Below are 17,923 nucleotides of genomic sequence, written 5' to 3'. Positions count from 1 at the left end.
GTCGTCGAATTCGTTCCCGCTCGTCCATCGAGTGACTAGCTTTCGCTCGAATTCCAAATTTCCCATAATTGCCTTTCGAAACTTCCAGATCGGGCAACTTTCCGCTGTCGGGCTAATCGAGTCGATCAACGCGGCTCGATTTTTCACCGCTCGAATCGCGAAATTTACTCGAGAGTTCTCTCCCGATCGGGACAAACAAGGGTGCGCGTGGGTGGCGAAAGGGTGGGAGGGAGAAAAAATGCATTTACACGGGAGAACGGCACGCGTAGATCGTCGGGTTGGCGTGCACGGCAACTTCATTCGGGAAATATCGCGAGGAACGTTGACAGGTTGACAAAGCGTCGCTACGTGCCCGCTTATCGCTCGGCTTGCCCGCTCCGCGGAGGCGAGCGTGCGAATTTATCGAATACGAACGATTTCCATCGAGTCTGGCCAGCGACGGCTACGCGCGCATCATTATCGATGATCGACGTTTACCGTTTCCAGGCTGGCTCGTTGTTACAAGGATCCGCGTAAACGAGAGCGAAATATTTTCTCTGCCGGCGAGAGAGGGAGGCAGAGAAAATAGATAAAAAGGGAAAATTGGAAACAGAATATTTATTCCCGTTGCTTTTTTCATTTGCTCATTTTTCATCGCGCTGGCATAAAAACGATATTTCATACGCGTCGAGGTTCGAAGATGGCGGACGTTCCGGAGTTTCGCGAAATGCAACGCGATGAAGCGGCCGCACCGCTGTAAACGTCACCGTTAAATCGATCGCACTGGCCAGAGTTTCGGGAACGAGATGGACTGGAAAAGTTGCGAGTCACGGCACGGTATACGTATATAAGCGATTATCGGCTCGCGATTGGTATCGAGAAACAGATTAAAGTCCGCCACGGATATGGCTTTCCGGCCGCATCCGTTGCATACGTTCTCCATTCAAGCCTGCGAGCGCATCCGTGAGAATTAAATATAATCCCCGCGTGCCTGTTTAGCCCCGTCGTATCGATCGCTTCTAATCCCGAGGAAATTTCCCTTTAATCGCGATACGGTGTCCTCGCGGCGGAGGCCGATTTCGGAGCGGAGTGGACGCGTTGCGTAACGCGGGGCCGATTTCGGGGCGAAAAATCGCGCGATTCGAGTGGTTATCGACGGGACGAGTGGGCCGACGTTGGACGAGATGATAATTCGCCCGAGACGTTCCCTTCTGGCCCGCCGGGAGCGAAGGTATTTGCCAAAACGACGGTCCGTGTCTAATGAAAATAGAGCCTAAGCCACGACCCAAAGTTCAAAATTGGATTTCGAGGCGGGGCCTGCGTGGCCGACCGATCCCACCCTTTATGCAACTATTGCCAATGGAATGATCTGCCAAATAACGCTCGTGTGTTCGTGAGAGGCGCGAGGTCCTCGACGCGTTACGCTCGAGCTGCGCGCGTGAATCATACGATGGGCCGTGTCTGAGACATCTCGACAGAGTCTCCGAGACGTCTCGACGTCGGAAGAACGCGCGTGCGAAGAATATTCCGACGAGCGAATATGCCTGTGACCGGAAGAAAAACCGATCGACGCGTATCGGCGCGGCCGAAGCTGACTGCTGGACCGCGAACCGCGAACGAGCATTACCGACTATTTAATTATTAGAGGCGATACGCGAGCCGCGCAATTATCGGTAATTAGTCGCGTTAACAAGGTGCACGCGTGGCAGGAAACGGAACGCGGTTTGAAAATTGCACGAGGGGTGGAAAAATTGATCAGGGCTCGCGGGTTCGAAGGGTGTTTTAACGGTAAACGTCGTTAAAACGGAAATAATCTGGATAATTTCGGCTGCGCGATTAAGGCTGGAAAATGGACAACGACGCGTTCGCGCGACGAAGAATAGAAAAATACGCGGATCGAAAGAGATCGATGGATTCGCTTGCGAAACAACGTCGAAACAAGATCCCGCTCGTTAGGCGGGAACAGTCGCCTTCGTGCACCCGCTTCTCGGCTTCGAATCACGCTCTTTTTCAAACGACACGGAAGACCTCGTTGCCGCGGGCCTAACGTTAATGCGCGTGATTTTCTTTTCACTCTCCACGGAGCAAGCAGAGCTAGTCGCTCTGTTTGCACTGCGATCCTTTTCACGATAGAAGGGACAGCGCTAGAAAGGGAAGCGACGGCGTAACGTCGTTTCAACGGGGTAGAGGGTAGTACTCGTAATTACGGCAATAACGAAAGATAGAGCAGCGGAGGGTAGAAAAGGAAGGTGCAGAATTTCGTAGTTAAATTATAATAATGCGCGATTTCTGAACGCGAGACATTCTCCTGGCAGGATAGAAACGACCTCGGCCATGGCGTCATCCGCGAAACCATCCGCGGAATCATGCGTGGAATCATCCGCGGAATCATCCGGTGGTATCACGCGCGTTTTTAGACCAGCTGAATATCAAGATCGGACAATGGACACGGCTCGAAAGACAGGCGAGAGGGAATTCTCAAAAGGTGTACACGCGGTTTCTAAAGTTCATCCGCGAGAACACGCGGCGAGAAACGCGTTTCATCCCCGAATGGCAACGCTCTCGAGCTCTATTTGTTGGATTTTGCTAATTAGACGCCGGATGAAATATTGAAAAGAATGTCGTCACCGTGGCACGGCCGCTTGTACGCGGGTAATTGGAATATGTAACGAGCACGTAAAATGAATGAAACCGGCAAATTTCCTCGAGTTTTATGGTACCGTAAGTGCACCGTGGCCCGCGCCCCCTCGGCCCCCCTCGCCGCTGTTACGCAAGGGAAACCGTGAATCTAGAGCGTTTCCATTATTTGCGGAAGCATTTCTCCGTCGGATTCTTTCTCATGAATATTAACGGTGAACCTGGAGAGGCTTATTTTTTTTCATACCTTTCACCGGGGAGTCGTCCAGCGTCCCGTAATAAGCCGACCTTCGACTGCCGTGCACGAGAACCACGTTTTCCTTTTTCCCTTCTATTTTTCTTTCTCTTTCCCGCACTTTTTTTCACCAGTCAAGAGTAACCCCGAGAATTAGGGGAAGCGAATCAATTTTTCTCTATTTCTTTACATGCAAACGGTTTTATGCACTCACCTTGGCAAAGTCGATCTTCAGTGTGCAGCAACCGGAGTATATATCTGCTCCGTGAAGTGTCTCCTTCGCTCTCGTTGCCGATTCCACCGAGTCGAACGTGGTTAACCAAGAATTCGATTAAGGATATATAGATTTTCCTTTCTTTCATCGCAGAGATTAACGCGTCCACCGTTTAGCCTATTGTTTTCGTAATATTCGCGAATGAATATTTGGTGAACGCGTTAATCGGAATCTACTGTATTTAAATCGAAGAGGATCTACGCCGCTTAGACGTGGCACTGATTATTATATGAGCCACCACTCGTAATTATTTCAAAGGTATCGAATGTCGCCACTCGCGAGACCAAAACGTGGCTGAGAACGCGAATCATATTCACGTGTCTGATAAGACATTGACCTACCACGACCTACTTAACCGATTTTCAATTTTTCTCTCAAAAATTTGTAAGACAGAGTCTCTTCGACTCGTAAACCCGAATACGACGAATATTTTATAAAGCCTCTGATACCTTATGTTGATCTTTCACGTCTTAGCATCGTCTCAAACGCGATTAAAAATCGAGATCCTAACCTACCACGACCTATATAACCGATTTTCAATTTTTCCTTTAAAAATTTGTAACATGAGTCTCTTCGACTCGCAGACCCGAATACGACGAATATTTTATGAAGCCTCTGATACCTTACATCGATCGTTTACGTCTTAGCACCGTCTCAAACGCGATTAAAAATCAAGAAATCTCGGAAAGTCAAGACCCTCTGTCTCGGCAGCCTTTCCCTCGAGGATCGACTGTATGACTCTCTCCTCGTTACATTACTTCAAAAATTCATACATAACCTGCTTCGTTCATCGATCCTCGCTCGTCGGTCACAGTGGGCGACCGGTCGCGGTAGATTTGTAGCTAAATAAATCAAGGAAACGTAACGAATACGGTTGTATGGAACACCGAGTTATCGACGTCGATCCTCTCCCTTCTCTAAACCGGAAAGAGGCGAGTGGAAGCTCGGCTTCTCGGAATTCTATCGACGAGCGGATTGCAAAATTCATGCGGTCAAGGATTAAGAAGGAAGCGCGGAGGATGAACGAGCCAGCGTCTCTGCGCTATGGATTCGAAGTGGGAAAGTTCGAGACATCGAGTAATGGACTAACGGATGTGCGCGCGTAATAAAGCCATAAAGCCGGCGAGTCTATGCCTTGGAGGAAGGCGAAAGTATTCCGCGCGCCGTTTTAAGGTTAAGTTTTAATAAAGGGTTGCTTGCTACGCCTCTCGACTTTCAGAGTTTCATCGCCGCTACGTGCCCGGTTGGAATTTCAGAAATTTAGGCATAATCGCGCGCCACGCGTGCATTTTCCTCCTCGCGACTGCGTTGCCCGTCGAACGCGTTACGCTCGTGAACCTCCGTGATTCGAATTTCATGAATTTCCATCGGTGGTCGGTCGCGTAACGCTAAACCTACTATGGTTTAGGTCAGACCTAAGCGGCCATTTTCCAAACTGACCCTCGAAATTCCGCGTTTAATCGATCGTCTTCGCGATTTTTCATCCGATATACGTACGATCGACCTTTCGACGTCTCCCTATTTCGTTGTTCTATTTTCTGAATTTCCATCGGCCGTGGTTCGCGTAACGCTAAACCTACTATGGTTTAGGTCAGGCCTAAGCGGCCATTTTCCAAACTGACCCTCGAAATTCCGCGTTTAATCGCTCGTCTTTGCGATTTTTCTTTCGATATACGTACGATCGATCTCTCGACGTCTCCCTATTTCGTTGTTCTATTTTCTGAATTTCCATCGGCCGTGGTTCGCGTAACGCTAAACCTACTATGGTTTAGGTCAGGCCTAAGCGGCCATTTTCCAAACTGACCCTCGAAATTCCGCGTTTAATCGCTCGTCTTCGCGATTTTTCATCCGATATACGTACGATCGATCTTTCGACGTCTCCCTATTTCGTTGTTCCATTTTCCGAAGATTCCGCTGCTTTTCCATTCACCGGTCATTTAGCAATGGCAGACCGAGCGTTGAAACGCGACGAGTGTTCCTCGAGAACCGTACAGCGAACGTTACGCGGAAAACGCTTGGACTATTTCGTATTGCAGCGATCCAACACGGTGCTGGTGAACCTGCGTGATTCGAATTTCATGAATTTCCATCTCGGGTCGTTGATTCGAAGCGCGACGAGTGCTCCGCGAGGATCGCGCGGTCAACGGTTATTATATGGAGAACGTTTGGAATATTTCGAAGCCCGGGACGTTTGGCGAAAGGAACGGGACCATGTCCAAGGTATCCTCATCCGGTATGCCGCGAGGCACTCGTGGATGTTCGGTCCAAGGTATCAGAGGCTTACGAGGAGCGACGCGGCCACCGGAAGATCCCGTAACCGTGTCGCTCGCGAGTTCCGCTTATAAATCTTCGTCGCATTGTAACGGTGGCACGTGACGGACAAACTTCACCCACGGATAGTCGTTTGGAGAGTGGCAGAGAGAGGAGAAAGAAAGAACGGAGGAAAGTGTGCCACGGCGGAGATCCTCTCGAGCTTTAAGCCCGTTTATCGCGCTTCGAGGAGCTCAGGGCTTGTACGTAAAACGCGATCCATCGTGTGGACCAAGGTGTATTGCAAAGGATATTCCACCATCGCTTGAACGCCGTTCTTCTTGAAAATAACGATGCGCTGAACTTGCCCGCTGGGCGCGCTGATCGTGTGCAGCACTTCCTGTAACAGAAAATCACCGCCATACTTTAGACAAACCTCGTGGATAGGTTATACTGGAACAAAGTTGAGTGGATTTCCGAGTGACCGTGTCGAGAACTATCTCGAGAGTCACCTCCTATCGGGAAATATAAAAGTTTCGAATAAATCTTTGGTTAATGGAATATGTTAACCCTTTGCACTCGAGAGGCGCCCTAAAATCGCCATTTGATAAAATTTCGAAGCTGGATACTAATTAATATATCAAATTTAAAATAATGTAACAGTGTGAGAGGTATCGGAGTCAAATAATTCTGCGTGTTAATTATTACACGATTTCTTATTTACTGCTGAAAAAATATCGTCAGCCTCATAGCAGAAAATTTGTCAACTCGTACCCTTCCTTAGCCAAAAAATCGTCGAGCGCAAAGGGTTAAACGAGGAATCACGGGGGAACCGGAGAGAAGACTGTCAAATTTCTGGGTCGTATTTCGGATCGTTATTTTCCAGAAATACGCGATTCCGATCGATTAACCGCTTCTGTGATAATCTGGGTCAATTATCAGGGACTTGTACAGGTCCATCGAGTGTCCTAATACTCGTGGGTGTATATTCTCCGTATCCACTGTTTCGTCGCTCGGGAATGGGTGAAACACTCGGTGTGTGTTTCGAAAATGAATTCCGTCACGCGAGATGATAAAAGGAAGGATGTTCCGGTATACGCGTCACGTAAAAGCGGCCGAGGTTGCACGCGAAATACTTCTCGCGCTATATCTCAAATTTAAATCCGACATTTTTCGTACACATCTTGCGCCCCATAGCTGGAATAAGAGCTTAGAAAGCCTCGTCAGCCACTCTGCAGCGTGTCTCCCATTCAGCCACGCGTCGTATAAAACGGCCAGTAGATTTATCCTTCGATCTACGCGTCGACTGGAAATATATAGAGAGAATCGAAAAGCGGTTACGTTCGAATCGATGCAAATGTCCCCGGTGATCGCGCGAGTCGATCGCGAGATCGTTATCGATGCAAAATAAACAGGAAAAAATGGAAGAATTTGCGCAGAGACAGAAACGTGGGTAGACGTATCCATACGTCTAACCGCTCCAGACGTTTGCGAAAGATGCAATGGAAATTGCGAAAGCTTGGATTTCCACATGCTCGGAAAAGTGGGAGAGGATCGAGTAGAGTTGCGTCATAATTATGCATATGTTCGACGGTCTAAATGTTTACGAATTTTAATACCCACGACTCTTGGTCGATCGAAAGGGCAACAAACATCGGAACCGGTTAAGCTTCTATGCGCGTTCAATGGGAATACCGTGATCCAGTTTCCATTGAAATTCTCTCGATAGCTGCGCGATCCCTTTACGCACCCGCCATTTGTTTGACACCGAATGACGAGTGTTTGAACGATATGGACCGCAGGAAACCGCGCTTCCACGAGTCGAAACTCGCGTCGAGGACGCAGCGTCCAATTCGAAAGATGAACTAAACTCTGTCCGACACGCGTTCCCTGATCTCTTCCCCTGTTCTAAACGTCGCGACGACGGAGCACGACGGGAAATAATGCAACTGCTGAAAAGCTCGTGAACTTACTCCGCTCGTTCGACGGAAACCGGGTCATATTTTATCCGCGACTACTTCGTCAACTTTTTCATATTTACGACCAACTGCCAGGCTTATTCCAAAGCTTCCCGTGTTACGACCTATCGTTTCCTCTGTGCGTTTCCTCCGGGATAAAATACGTGGACTTACCGGGGAGATTAAAACCACCTAGCCGGAACGACGATTACGCGGAAATCTTTTCGAAGCGGATAAAATCGGAGTCTCGAGCAACGCCGAAGAGCAGAGGCGGGACAAACGAAGAGGAACGGAAACACCCCAGGAGAACTCGCAACGTCCGAACGCAGAGTACACACAGCGGACCGAGAAGCATCGAAGAAAACATTGACTCCCGTCGACCGAAAGCGAACCGATAATTGAAAACGCTTTAGGGCTAGGTGGATGTTTACCTGTAGCAGCCGGTAAACTCGAGACCCAGCGATACGAGCGATGACGCAGCGTGGCGTCTTGCCAAGCTCACTTTTCAGCCGCAACCCGCTCCGCGAGGACGCCCCGCGCCTGGACGCGACGAGACGCGAGTCTGTCGACCCAGGAATCGCGATTGGACGAAAATTTGGATCGGTCGGAGGATTCGTTTAACCGGAAGAGCTACTCGGCAATCACGGCAGACCCCTGATCCCCGTGGCGTCGTCGATTTCGCGAAGGGGTGGATGGATAACAGCTATGGGTTCTTACAGGGGGTCCTCCCTCCTGTTGTTGTTGAATGTCGACTGGTTGCAGGTATCCTCGAAGTGGCAGTGATGTGTACTAGGAGGGATGAAAGGAAAAGGGAGGGATGCGTTTCGTTCTGGACCTGCTAGAGGACTTGTAACGACTATCACTCACACCCTTAACACTAGATGGGTTCCGACTTCGAGGACTTTCTCGCAAGATAGGGCCTACTAGGGTAGCTTTACAGATGAGTCCACTAGCAGGCCCGGGACGAAACGCATCCCTTCCTTTTCCTACTGTCCCTTCTAACGCCATTACCATGCGAGGATACCAACAATCAACTCGACATCATACAACCACGGGGAGGACCCCCAACAGATTCATCGGTAGGGCTACCTAACGGGCCAAAGAGTAATTTAACACAGGTTTAATGCGTCAGGAACTAGATACAATAATATACAATAATAAAAGGGTTACAAATGAAAACTTAGACTGTGAGATCGATGACTCCAGTACAATGAAGCATAGGTCTAAAGTCTCTACCTAGCGGGCCCTGTCTTAGACGAGGATATTATTGGAAGGTTCGGAAGTTATACGTATAGAAAGCAGAGGTATTTCGAGAAAGTCCTCGAAACTCCTTGAAGTTGGAATCCATCTAGTGGCGAGGATGAGAATGATGATGGTTACCACGGTCTATCTTCCTCTCCTTTTTATGGAATCCCGGCTGTTCCGAGAAAACAACGCGCATTTATTTTATTTTATTTTATTTATTCGCTTTTCCGCTGAATTGTCGGGAGGGAGAAAATGGAGAACTATTGGATTCCATCGGCATTGTCAGAGTTTTAAGAGGGTTGCTGTCTAACAGCTCGAGTACCGTCATAACGCTGCTCGTATCCCGTATTCCGCAATTCGTGGAAAATGGCACCGAGTCGCTAGACCTGCGTGACGAAAAGGTCTTCCAGGGCAGAAAGGTTAAATTACGAACACGCGATTTTCGACGAGATTCGCGTAACAACGTCCGCTCGAAGGGATGATCGTCCACGTCACGCTGCTAGGCCCTGATTTTAGCCGAATCCGCGTCGAAGAACGCGGAGTAAGCGTAGCAGAGGGAACTACTCTCGAATGCCTATCTAATTCCGAACTTGTTTCGAACTTGCTCGCAGTCGCTTTCGGCTCGTTTCGTTTCCTTCGACTAAGTTGGCAGTCAGAGTGAGGATAAAGTCGCGCGTTTCCCTATTCTCGTGGCATCGTCCGTGATCGAGCATCTACGCGCTGACAGAGGTCTGGAAGAATGGTCGAATACGCTCCGGTATTCATAAATTCCGGGAAAATCTTTTACGCGCAGAGATCCGACGAAAGTAGCTAGAGCTTGCAAGATTTGCGGCTTTCCCGACTATAAAGACGTTAATAATTCCGTCTGCCGGTTTTAAATCCCGCCAGAAGCCTCGCCGGCGAAGAGGTCTGGCGTTATTCCGCGAGTAAAGTTCGCCGTGGCGAGGAGTTAATCGTGCTCTCGAATCCGGCAGAAATATCGCGTATTCGGAGAGACGTCTCTCGACAAACAAACGGCGTGTAACAGCGCCGCGTGTAATGCACGATTCATTAGAGCTCGCGAACGATTCGCGGGGCTCGGAGAGATAGCGCGCGCGCGAGCATGTGTTTGCATCTCGAGACGCACGCATCCGCGGCTCGGACTTAATTATCCGGCGTTTCCATCTGGAACGATGAAAGTAAAGCTCCCTTTGTACGGTCCGAAACGCGAATACGAGATCTTTTGTTGCATCTCTGGCGTGTTGCACGGTGTAAATTCAATACGACCGCGCGCGCGTTCTTGCCACCCCCGTTTTCTCGCCCGTCCCGTCGATCTTTAACAAAAGGCGGCCAAGCTGCCGCGCGCCTTAAACGATACGACCAGAGGAGAAGATGAAGCGGCCTGAGAATCGCGATAAGAATATAGGTAATCTCCCTCCTCGACCACGCTCGTCTTTCTTTTGTTCCGTCGGAAACGGTATTTCGCGGATAGGGGTGCGGCAGGGGGCGGTGTATCGAGCGGCCGGATATGCTAATGGAATCCGTGTCGTGGAAGCGTTTAATAAAATCAGAGAAGGTCAGAGAAGGAAAAGGGAAGGAGAGTTCGATTCGCGGCCAGGGGGTGGTATCCGAGGTGGTCTAATCGGAAAGATGGACGATTAGAGTGAAAGACGGCGAACGAGCAGACGTCAAAGGAAGGCGGACGAGCAAGGCGACCGTAATGAAACCTCGTGCTTGTTTGAATAGCGGCCAAGATTAAGGAATACGCGTACTCCTTTATTAGCGTGGAAGCGGACGGCCGAGGTCGCTTTACGGGGAAAAAATATAGAAATCTGGGTTCGCTAGGTGGCGTACGAAGATGGCCGAGATGAACGAGAGAGCGACTAGCTTGCCCGGGAATCCAGGTGTACGACTATGAGAACCCAATTTCGAAAGCTGGACGTCTCGGGGTGTTCGCGACTCGAAATCGTCGGGATTAGATCTCGACGTTTGGGATTGTTGGGATTAGGTACCACGATTCTAGAGCGGTTACAGTCGGATCCTCGCGAGTCCAGGCTCGCTCGACTCGGTTCCCTGCCAATCGCGAACTGGCCAAATTGAATTCCGCTACTGGGGGGATGTCAAAATCCACTTGTACGATCTCAAAATCGTCCGCGCTGTTTACGATCCGGGGAGCGAGAATACGCTGGAGATTCCGAGACTGGGAAAAGAATGGACCAATCTCCAGGTATCCTATGAAGAATTTACGGGAACAGGGTATTCGCGAGACGAAACGTTACGAAGACGCGATTCGCGTTCGATAAAAGGAACACAGCAGCTTGGTAGCATACTGCTGCTGCTGTTTATATCGATTTACATCGCGCTGTTCTCCACTCGCTATTGATCCAGTTTTATAAATGACCCAGGATTAATCGCGTTAAGCCGTCGAGAGCACGGCTGATGAATTAAATAAGATCCCGGGCTTTTCGTGGCGGAGCCTTCGTCGATTGATGCCCCCTGGCAAGCCTTTTCTATTATTAGGAGCCGGGCTCCTTGATTCCGCCCAGGAATCTCATCCCAATCCCATTCAGTCGGCTGCGAGAGCGTGAAAAAGTGATGAAGCGTCACAATTACGACGTCAATTTGCTCCGACACGGTCCGAGAAACGTTCTGCTCGGCTATGAAGACACTCTGTGCCGGGAATACCTGGCGAACCTACGTATTTCCCTCGAGTACGGAGCTACGATGTTCCAGCCGTGTATGCAACCGGGTATTCGCCGACTGTGCATGCCAGAAGAAACCTCGGAGCAGGCTGCAAGCGATGTAATAAGCGTGACACGTTTGCGACTGCCAGGCGTCGAATTGAAAGGACAAATTGAAAGCCGACCAGAGATACGTTTCCCTTCTACTCTCGTCGCGCCTACACGCACGCCGAAGCGACACGCGTTTCGTTCGTTCGATTAAAACTCTCGTCGTCCAACTCCCGAGCTTTGTAAGTTTCCTTCTCTTTTTACCGCTCTACCCATTTTCCGCGTATCCGCGTCACGACGTGGAAAACAGCGTTGAAAACAGCGCGGAAAACAGCGCGGAAAACAGCGTGCAACGCAGGCTATTCGTATCGGCGTGGAATCGGCGAGAGAACGGCCAAGCTTTCGGGACTCGTGGTATCCGGGGGTATTCTCTTTTTATTTCTCGAGGGAAATTTGCAACGGAGAAGGTGGAAGCTCGCCGTGGAAACGCGAGCAAGAGGAAGTATCCGGGGAGACGAGAAGATCGGACACACTCTTGAAATTTTCGTAATTGGCGAAAAACACTTGCACGCATCTGTGGCGCGAGAACTATGACGGCATCTGCAACCCCAGAGTCGGGGTAGATTACAAGTGTGAAGACGGATGCGTGGGTCGAGAGAGGAAAGGTCGCATCGATGGGAAGAAAGGAAGAAAGGAAGAAAGGAAGAAGGGAGCAGAATCTTCCTCCTTTTTCCGCCTGCTGGGTTCTGTCACTGACCTATCCCGCGGCTTGTACCCTCTCTATGTCTCTCGTATTTCTCTTTAGCTTCTTCCTCGCCTCGTCTTATAAATATCGACTACGAATTATCCTCGGGACACGCAGGAATCGTCATCGGGAAGGGTAAACATCCGAGAACAATTTTGGCACTGAGGCTGTCAGACGTGACACGCGTGACGTTTCGCAAAGGGTAAGAAAATGGACGCGTGACGGATTCGAATAACGCTTTTAGCGATAACAGTCGGCGGTGTAACGAGACGCTGTCGGCCACTCAGGCCGAAGGAACTCTGACAAATCCGGCAATTTTTCTTCGCTTCTGCAGCTTTGAAGAAACCTCTGGCAATGGCCGGCCTGGAGAACGCTGAAGGTAAGTAATCGGTGCACGAGAGATCTTCAGTTTCGCTCCTCATTTCTATTCCGCGCCACGCGGTGCCACGAGTTTGACCTACCTCACGTACCAGTCACCTTCGGCTTCCCTTCATCTTCTCTGGCTGCGCGACTGATATAAACGCAACTGGTAGGTTAACTTTAGAGAAGAGGGACGGAGAGAGAGCATCAAAGGATACATGTATACACACCGGCACAGCTGTGAAAACCGCGACAACTGGATGCCTCGTAATTTCTATGAAGTCTTTAATCATCGTGCCTGCCATACTGAAACTAGAGGGGCCGTACATCTTCGCAGGCGAACGTCGACGAGCGAGCAGGGAAAGATCGGAAAGAAGAGGAACCGAGATGGCAGAGGGATAACTCGACGGGACGGATAACCGGTGATGAATCGTCACCGGCGAATATCCGTAAATCAAGTCTCGTCCTTTGTATCAATTAAGCTCTCGTGCTCTCGCGGGTCTTTGTAAAGTCGATGCAGCTACCGCGGATCGCGAAGAGCCGAAACAACGAGCGGATTCAGCGACACTCCGCGAGCGGCGTAAGAGCCGGTGGAAAGAATAAAGAGGGAATTGAAGCGTGGCTCGGTGGTATTTATTAACGAGACACTAGCTGTTTTCACTGCAAGCACAAGGTGTCCTTTGATCTCGTCGATTACGGTGCCCCGAGAAGTCGGAATTTCGAGGGAAAACAAAGAAGAAATTAGAGTGGTCGCGAGAAGCACCGACCCACCGGTGTGCAGTTTGGTATTTTTAACTCGATATTTTCTCGCGACTCGGCCGCGTTCAAACTTCTCTTTTCCAATTTTCTCCGCGCCGCGGGGCCACGTAAATGCCACGGGGCGACGGTAACTCGTGAAAGGGGACGCGGAGGAGCGCGAGCTCGCTCGCCAAAAGCCGCCGCCGCGTCCTCTAATTCCTCGGGCAACTTGCACCGTAAGATTACTTCGCGTGCCGGGAAAATTCAAAAGCGAGTACCGGCATTATGTCGCGGAGAACGGCGAGGGTCGGAAGAGGAACGCGGTCGCTCGCGCGATCGTCGTTGAACGGAACAACGGTGAGAAGTACAACGGTGGAACCGGAATCGCGGCACAATCGGTTCAAGCAGCGATCTCATGCCGCGAAACACGGAGACGCGAAAGCGAAGAATAAAGTCTTCTCGTTCGAGTCTTGTTTCGAAGCGAATAAAGGTCACGGATCGCGTTTACGAGCGACAAAGGAGGCTCGACGAGGAACGGGGGAAAAAAGAAATCAGAAGCGAATAAACGTAAGCGGAACGAGTAAGTTCCTTCCTCGAATTAGGGTATAACGCGACAAGACTGAAAGCTAGATTTGCCTGCTGACAAAAGCTAACACCGGTGACGAAAAATTTATTCCACGACCTTATTTTTCCTGCCGAGCTACGATTTCTAATCCTATTAAAGGATTATAATACAAGGAAATAGTAGCCACTGAAAACAGGGAGGGAACTGTGTAGATGTTTATTAAACGGACGAAGGGTTAGAACTGACCTGTCTGTTCAGGGCCACGAGGGTCAGAAACGTCTCCAGAAAACGGTAGACAAAAGACAGCCGCTGTCAAAAGACAAAACACAAGGGGTGGAATCATCCCCGCATCGCTAGGATGTAGAGTTTATTTTAATATTTAATTTTTACCACGACAAACTGCTCGGCAGATCGGTGGTGGGTCCTAGTAAACGGTAGTTGGGGTTCCGCGGTCTTTAATCTCTCGGCTAGCTCGGTCCCAGAGGCTCGGCCAGGCCGCTCGTTTGACCCAGCTCGCGCACACGTCATTCGTTCCAAAAATGTTCGCCAGTGGGAGAAAAAGAGGCGAGAAAGAGGAAGGAAAAAAGCGGCGTTCTTTGCCGCGTTGCTCATTACCATTCAGAACGGAGGCTACGCCGGCAGTTTAACTCGTGGCTGCAGCGGCCACACGGTGGAGAATTTTCTCCTCATTGTCCTAACCAGCCGCGGAACAACGTAACCAGCGGGCCTCTAACTTTCAGAGGAGCCTAGGCTCCTCGACCGCCGGCGAAACCGCCGTTTCTACCCCGACTTTCCCCTAATTCCATCGAGACCCTTGCACAGGGAGATCGTTTCACAGGCACAACGACCGTGCACAGTGAGGGGACGAGTGCTGCTGGCTGACCTTAATCGTCCACCAACGTGTGGGTGCACCGGCACGCGGTGTCTACTCGCGAAGAAGTCGATTGACAACGGTTGGATGCCCATCACGGAAACGCGATAAAGCAGTCCGTGAACCGTGCACAGACGTGGACAATAACGGAGTGTCCGAGTAGTCTTCGAGCATCCGACTGTCACGAGATAGTCCTCGCAAAGATGTTCCTTCATTGACAGAATTGTCCTTTTGACGTGCCTGCGCGCTCGTTGACACTTGGCGAATAGCGTTCCCTTCCCGGGTCAATCTTGACAGACTGTTTGACGTTTTTATACTTCTTATGCTTCTTTTCCTCGCTGCGTCGTCTTCCTCTATGCCTCGCGATGCTTTGCTCGGCGATACGCTTGCCAGTTTGTAGTTTTTTCATCGCTGGAATTCCTGCTTTAGCGTCCTTGCGCTCCTTTAACGCTGTAACTTCGCCTCTTTCTTTGTGTCTCGAGTTGCTTGCTCTGCTTCGTGTACTCCAGTCGCTTTTTTATCGCCGGAATTCCTCCTTTTATGGAAGGTTAAGTCGGAGGAGATGGAACGTACTCTGGTAAATTGAGTCTTGGAAGAATGTCCATAGGATTAAAGATTGCTCTTGGATTCAGAGTACCCTTCGCGAAAATCACCGGGACGGTTCGTGGTAGTGAGGTAATCGTTAGGGGCGATTATGGAAGAAGCGACCATCCAGCGACCATCCAGCGACCGCTGAATGGACACCGTCCAGGGCAGGAAATCGACCGAGAGGGGTTGCTAGCCTGGAGACCAACTCCAAAGACTTTTGGCACTCGTGGAAGATCGAAGAGACACGGGAACTGGACTCGAATTCCCTTCTACGGAAATGTCCAATAGCCATTCGATCTCTCGTGCGCCTCGCGAGTGATATTTAACCTGGGAGAGCACACAGGAGCGACCAAGTCTCGCGTAGTACCCACCTACTCGTCGACAACGCTTTAATAAAGAACGTAACTAGGTAGATCCGCGATTCTTTCGGATTTCGAACCATTATCTACTCGCCTGGCGTAACGCATAAAAGACTGCTGCAGGATCTCGAGAAGCTCCGTTTGCTGTCTCAGTTTGCGACCTCGTTGCGTCGTAAAGTCTACCGTACCCATCTCTGAGCCACACCGGATGCACGTATACGTGGAATCGAAAGAAAAGGTAATCGTGGCAGGAGAGACTTTTAAATCCGCGATGAGCCTGCGTGACTAGAATTGGCCCCGAGGCCGGGCAAACGCCCACTCTTTGCGACTTATTTACAATAGGTGTACAATCGCGATCGTGATCGCGTTTCTGCCTTACATTACGCTTCGTACCTGTAAATTTATGACCGGGAATGACTGTGCCTCGTTTGGTTCCGCTACCAGCGATAATGTCCCAAAAAGCACGAGGTTTCTAGGTGACTCGATGATTGACAAACGCGATCATTCCATATCGCGTGAAAAGCCAACAAGAACGTCATGGTCAAGAATAATCTAGAATCCCTAGCCCGCACTTGTCCTCTGATACTCGGTTGCTCTTTATCCGCGGAAGTTATTCGAAATCCAGGGAAACTCGGATGCAACGCGCGGAAAAGAGCAAAGCACGCGTAGATTCCGATGGAAATGTACCTCGTGTAATGGCCCGAAAGCGAAGCGGGATAACGAGAGCACGTTTGACGAGAAAACCGGCGTTCCGCCCTATCTGTTCGGCGTTGGTTCCTCGACCGACAATGTCTACCCCCGAACGAGCAGGTTTCTCTATCTAGCGATGATACAGCCTGTCGTACTCGCCATTGATACACGCGCACACAGGCTTATCTGAAAGTGGCGGCGTATTTCAGGGCTGACGTTAGCTTATCGCGTATGGGACCGATATCGGGCAACGTCCAGCTGATCGCGCTAAATGCGAGTCTCGCGATGCCAGTGGTCGAATTTAGCCGAGTGAAAGAGAGCCGCCGCAATTGAATCGCACTCGATTCTATAATAAACGACGGACGAGGAGCGTGGCTAGATGCAATTTTAATAAAGACCGGGGAGCAGGGAGGAGAAAGGAGGACGGAGGGGATTAACGCGATTTCGCTGGTCGGACGCGGCGGCGGGTCGCGTGTTGTTTGCCGCTACGGAACCGTGTGTTCGGTCGTTGCAACAAGTTGCAAAAGTCGATATTTGTTCGACTGCGAACCGGAGCGGCGCGGCGGTGAAACTAAGGCTGCCCTGCTAGTTCCTCGTACGATTAAACCGCGTCATCTGGAAACACCGGCTGCACGTATGCACACTCGCGTGGATACACGTGGACGCGTACGTGCGGGAGAATCTAATAACCGGTGGACTGTGCGCGAATCCGTGAACCGAAAGCTACCTTTAATGTCACAACCCCTTTGCGCTCGGCGAGCGGACAGGGTGCCGGCGTTTCGTGGGTAGACTCGTAAATCATTTACTCGTTACCAGACACGAGAATAGTCGGAAGCCTAGAAACCTAGCCGAAACGGAAAATTCTACAGATCGCGGCGTCGATGCCAAGAATGCATCTCGCGTTAAAGTACCGGACGATTTACAACGTAAGAACAATTAACGTCAGCGTTCGGCATTTCAGGCTCTCGCGGATAAGCAAACAATCCAGGCCGGCTGACAATGTTCCTCGACAAGTTGCAACGAGCTAGCAGTCGTTACGTCGTATAAACTCATCAACGCGTTCCTACGTAGGGACCCATAAAATGGTGGCCGTTCCCGCGGCGGTAGCAGAGCAGTGGTACACGTACTACAGTGTCGGTGGATTTAACGTTCCGCGCGGCGCGTGGAAGGTCTATCCTAAATCCGGATTTCAAACTCATCCGACCTAATCCGCGGGCTCGAGTGCTCGTTGCAAAGCGCTTAGACGGTTTTGCCACAAATATCGATTGTCGACCAAGACCATCGGACGCGCAGTGTCGACCAATATCGACGTCGCCGCGTGTCGCGCGCCGATTATTCCGCTTACAAATATAAATCCGCGTTTTCGACCTTTTCGATGCTACCTCTCTCCCCCCCCCTCTCTCTCTCTCTCTCTCTCTTTCTCTGCCTGTGCGAGGAACGTAGGCCGGAAGAAGTCGAAAGCGTTAGAATCACGGATAAGATTAAACCTTCCACCCCTTTGGCGTCTGTCGATATCGTCGCGAGAAATATGGACGTTATCTGTCGCCCCGATTGCTGGTGTTGCGTCTAATCTTCGCGAAGATTACACCGGAGAGCCGAGTAGACGACGAGGGCAGAAGGGAAAAGGACGCGTCGCATTTTCATGGAAATTTCCCATTGAAGACTTGGCGGATAATTGCCGGAACGAGAGAGCTGCCATTGATAAGAAGACGCGACTGTGT

General features: G+C 50.4%; 1 protein-coding gene across 2 annotated transcripts in view; it reads right to left on the bottom strand.

The window, feature by feature from the left end:
* The window catches only part of sm (heterogeneous nuclear ribonucleoprotein L), a 143,322-nt gene that overhangs the window by 92,855 nt on the left and 32,544 nt on the right, over positions 1 to 17,923 (bottom strand). For both annotated transcript variants that reach the window (XM_017908764.1, XM_017908765.1), the window contains exons 4-5: positions 5,690 to 5,775; positions 3,066 to 3,162 (exon numbers count right to left, since the gene is read on the bottom strand). In XM_017908764.1, coding sequence (XP_017764253.1) covers positions 3,066 to 3,162; positions 5,690 to 5,775 — 183 coding nt within the window. The remainder of the gene's footprint in view (positions 1 to 3,065; positions 3,163 to 5,689; positions 5,776 to 17,923) is intronic.

Source organism: Eufriesea mexicana, unplaced genomic scaffold (genome assembly GCF_001483705.2).
Source record: "Eufriesea mexicana isolate 0111107269 unplaced genomic scaffold, ASM148370v2 scaffold12712, whole genome shotgun sequence".
NCBI classification, from domain to species: domain Eukaryota; kingdom Metazoa; phylum Arthropoda; class Insecta; order Hymenoptera; family Apidae; genus Eufriesea; species Eufriesea mexicana.
The sequence above is the reverse complement of the archived record's forward strand: the minus strand, read 5'-3'. Positions and strand labels throughout refer to the sequence as shown.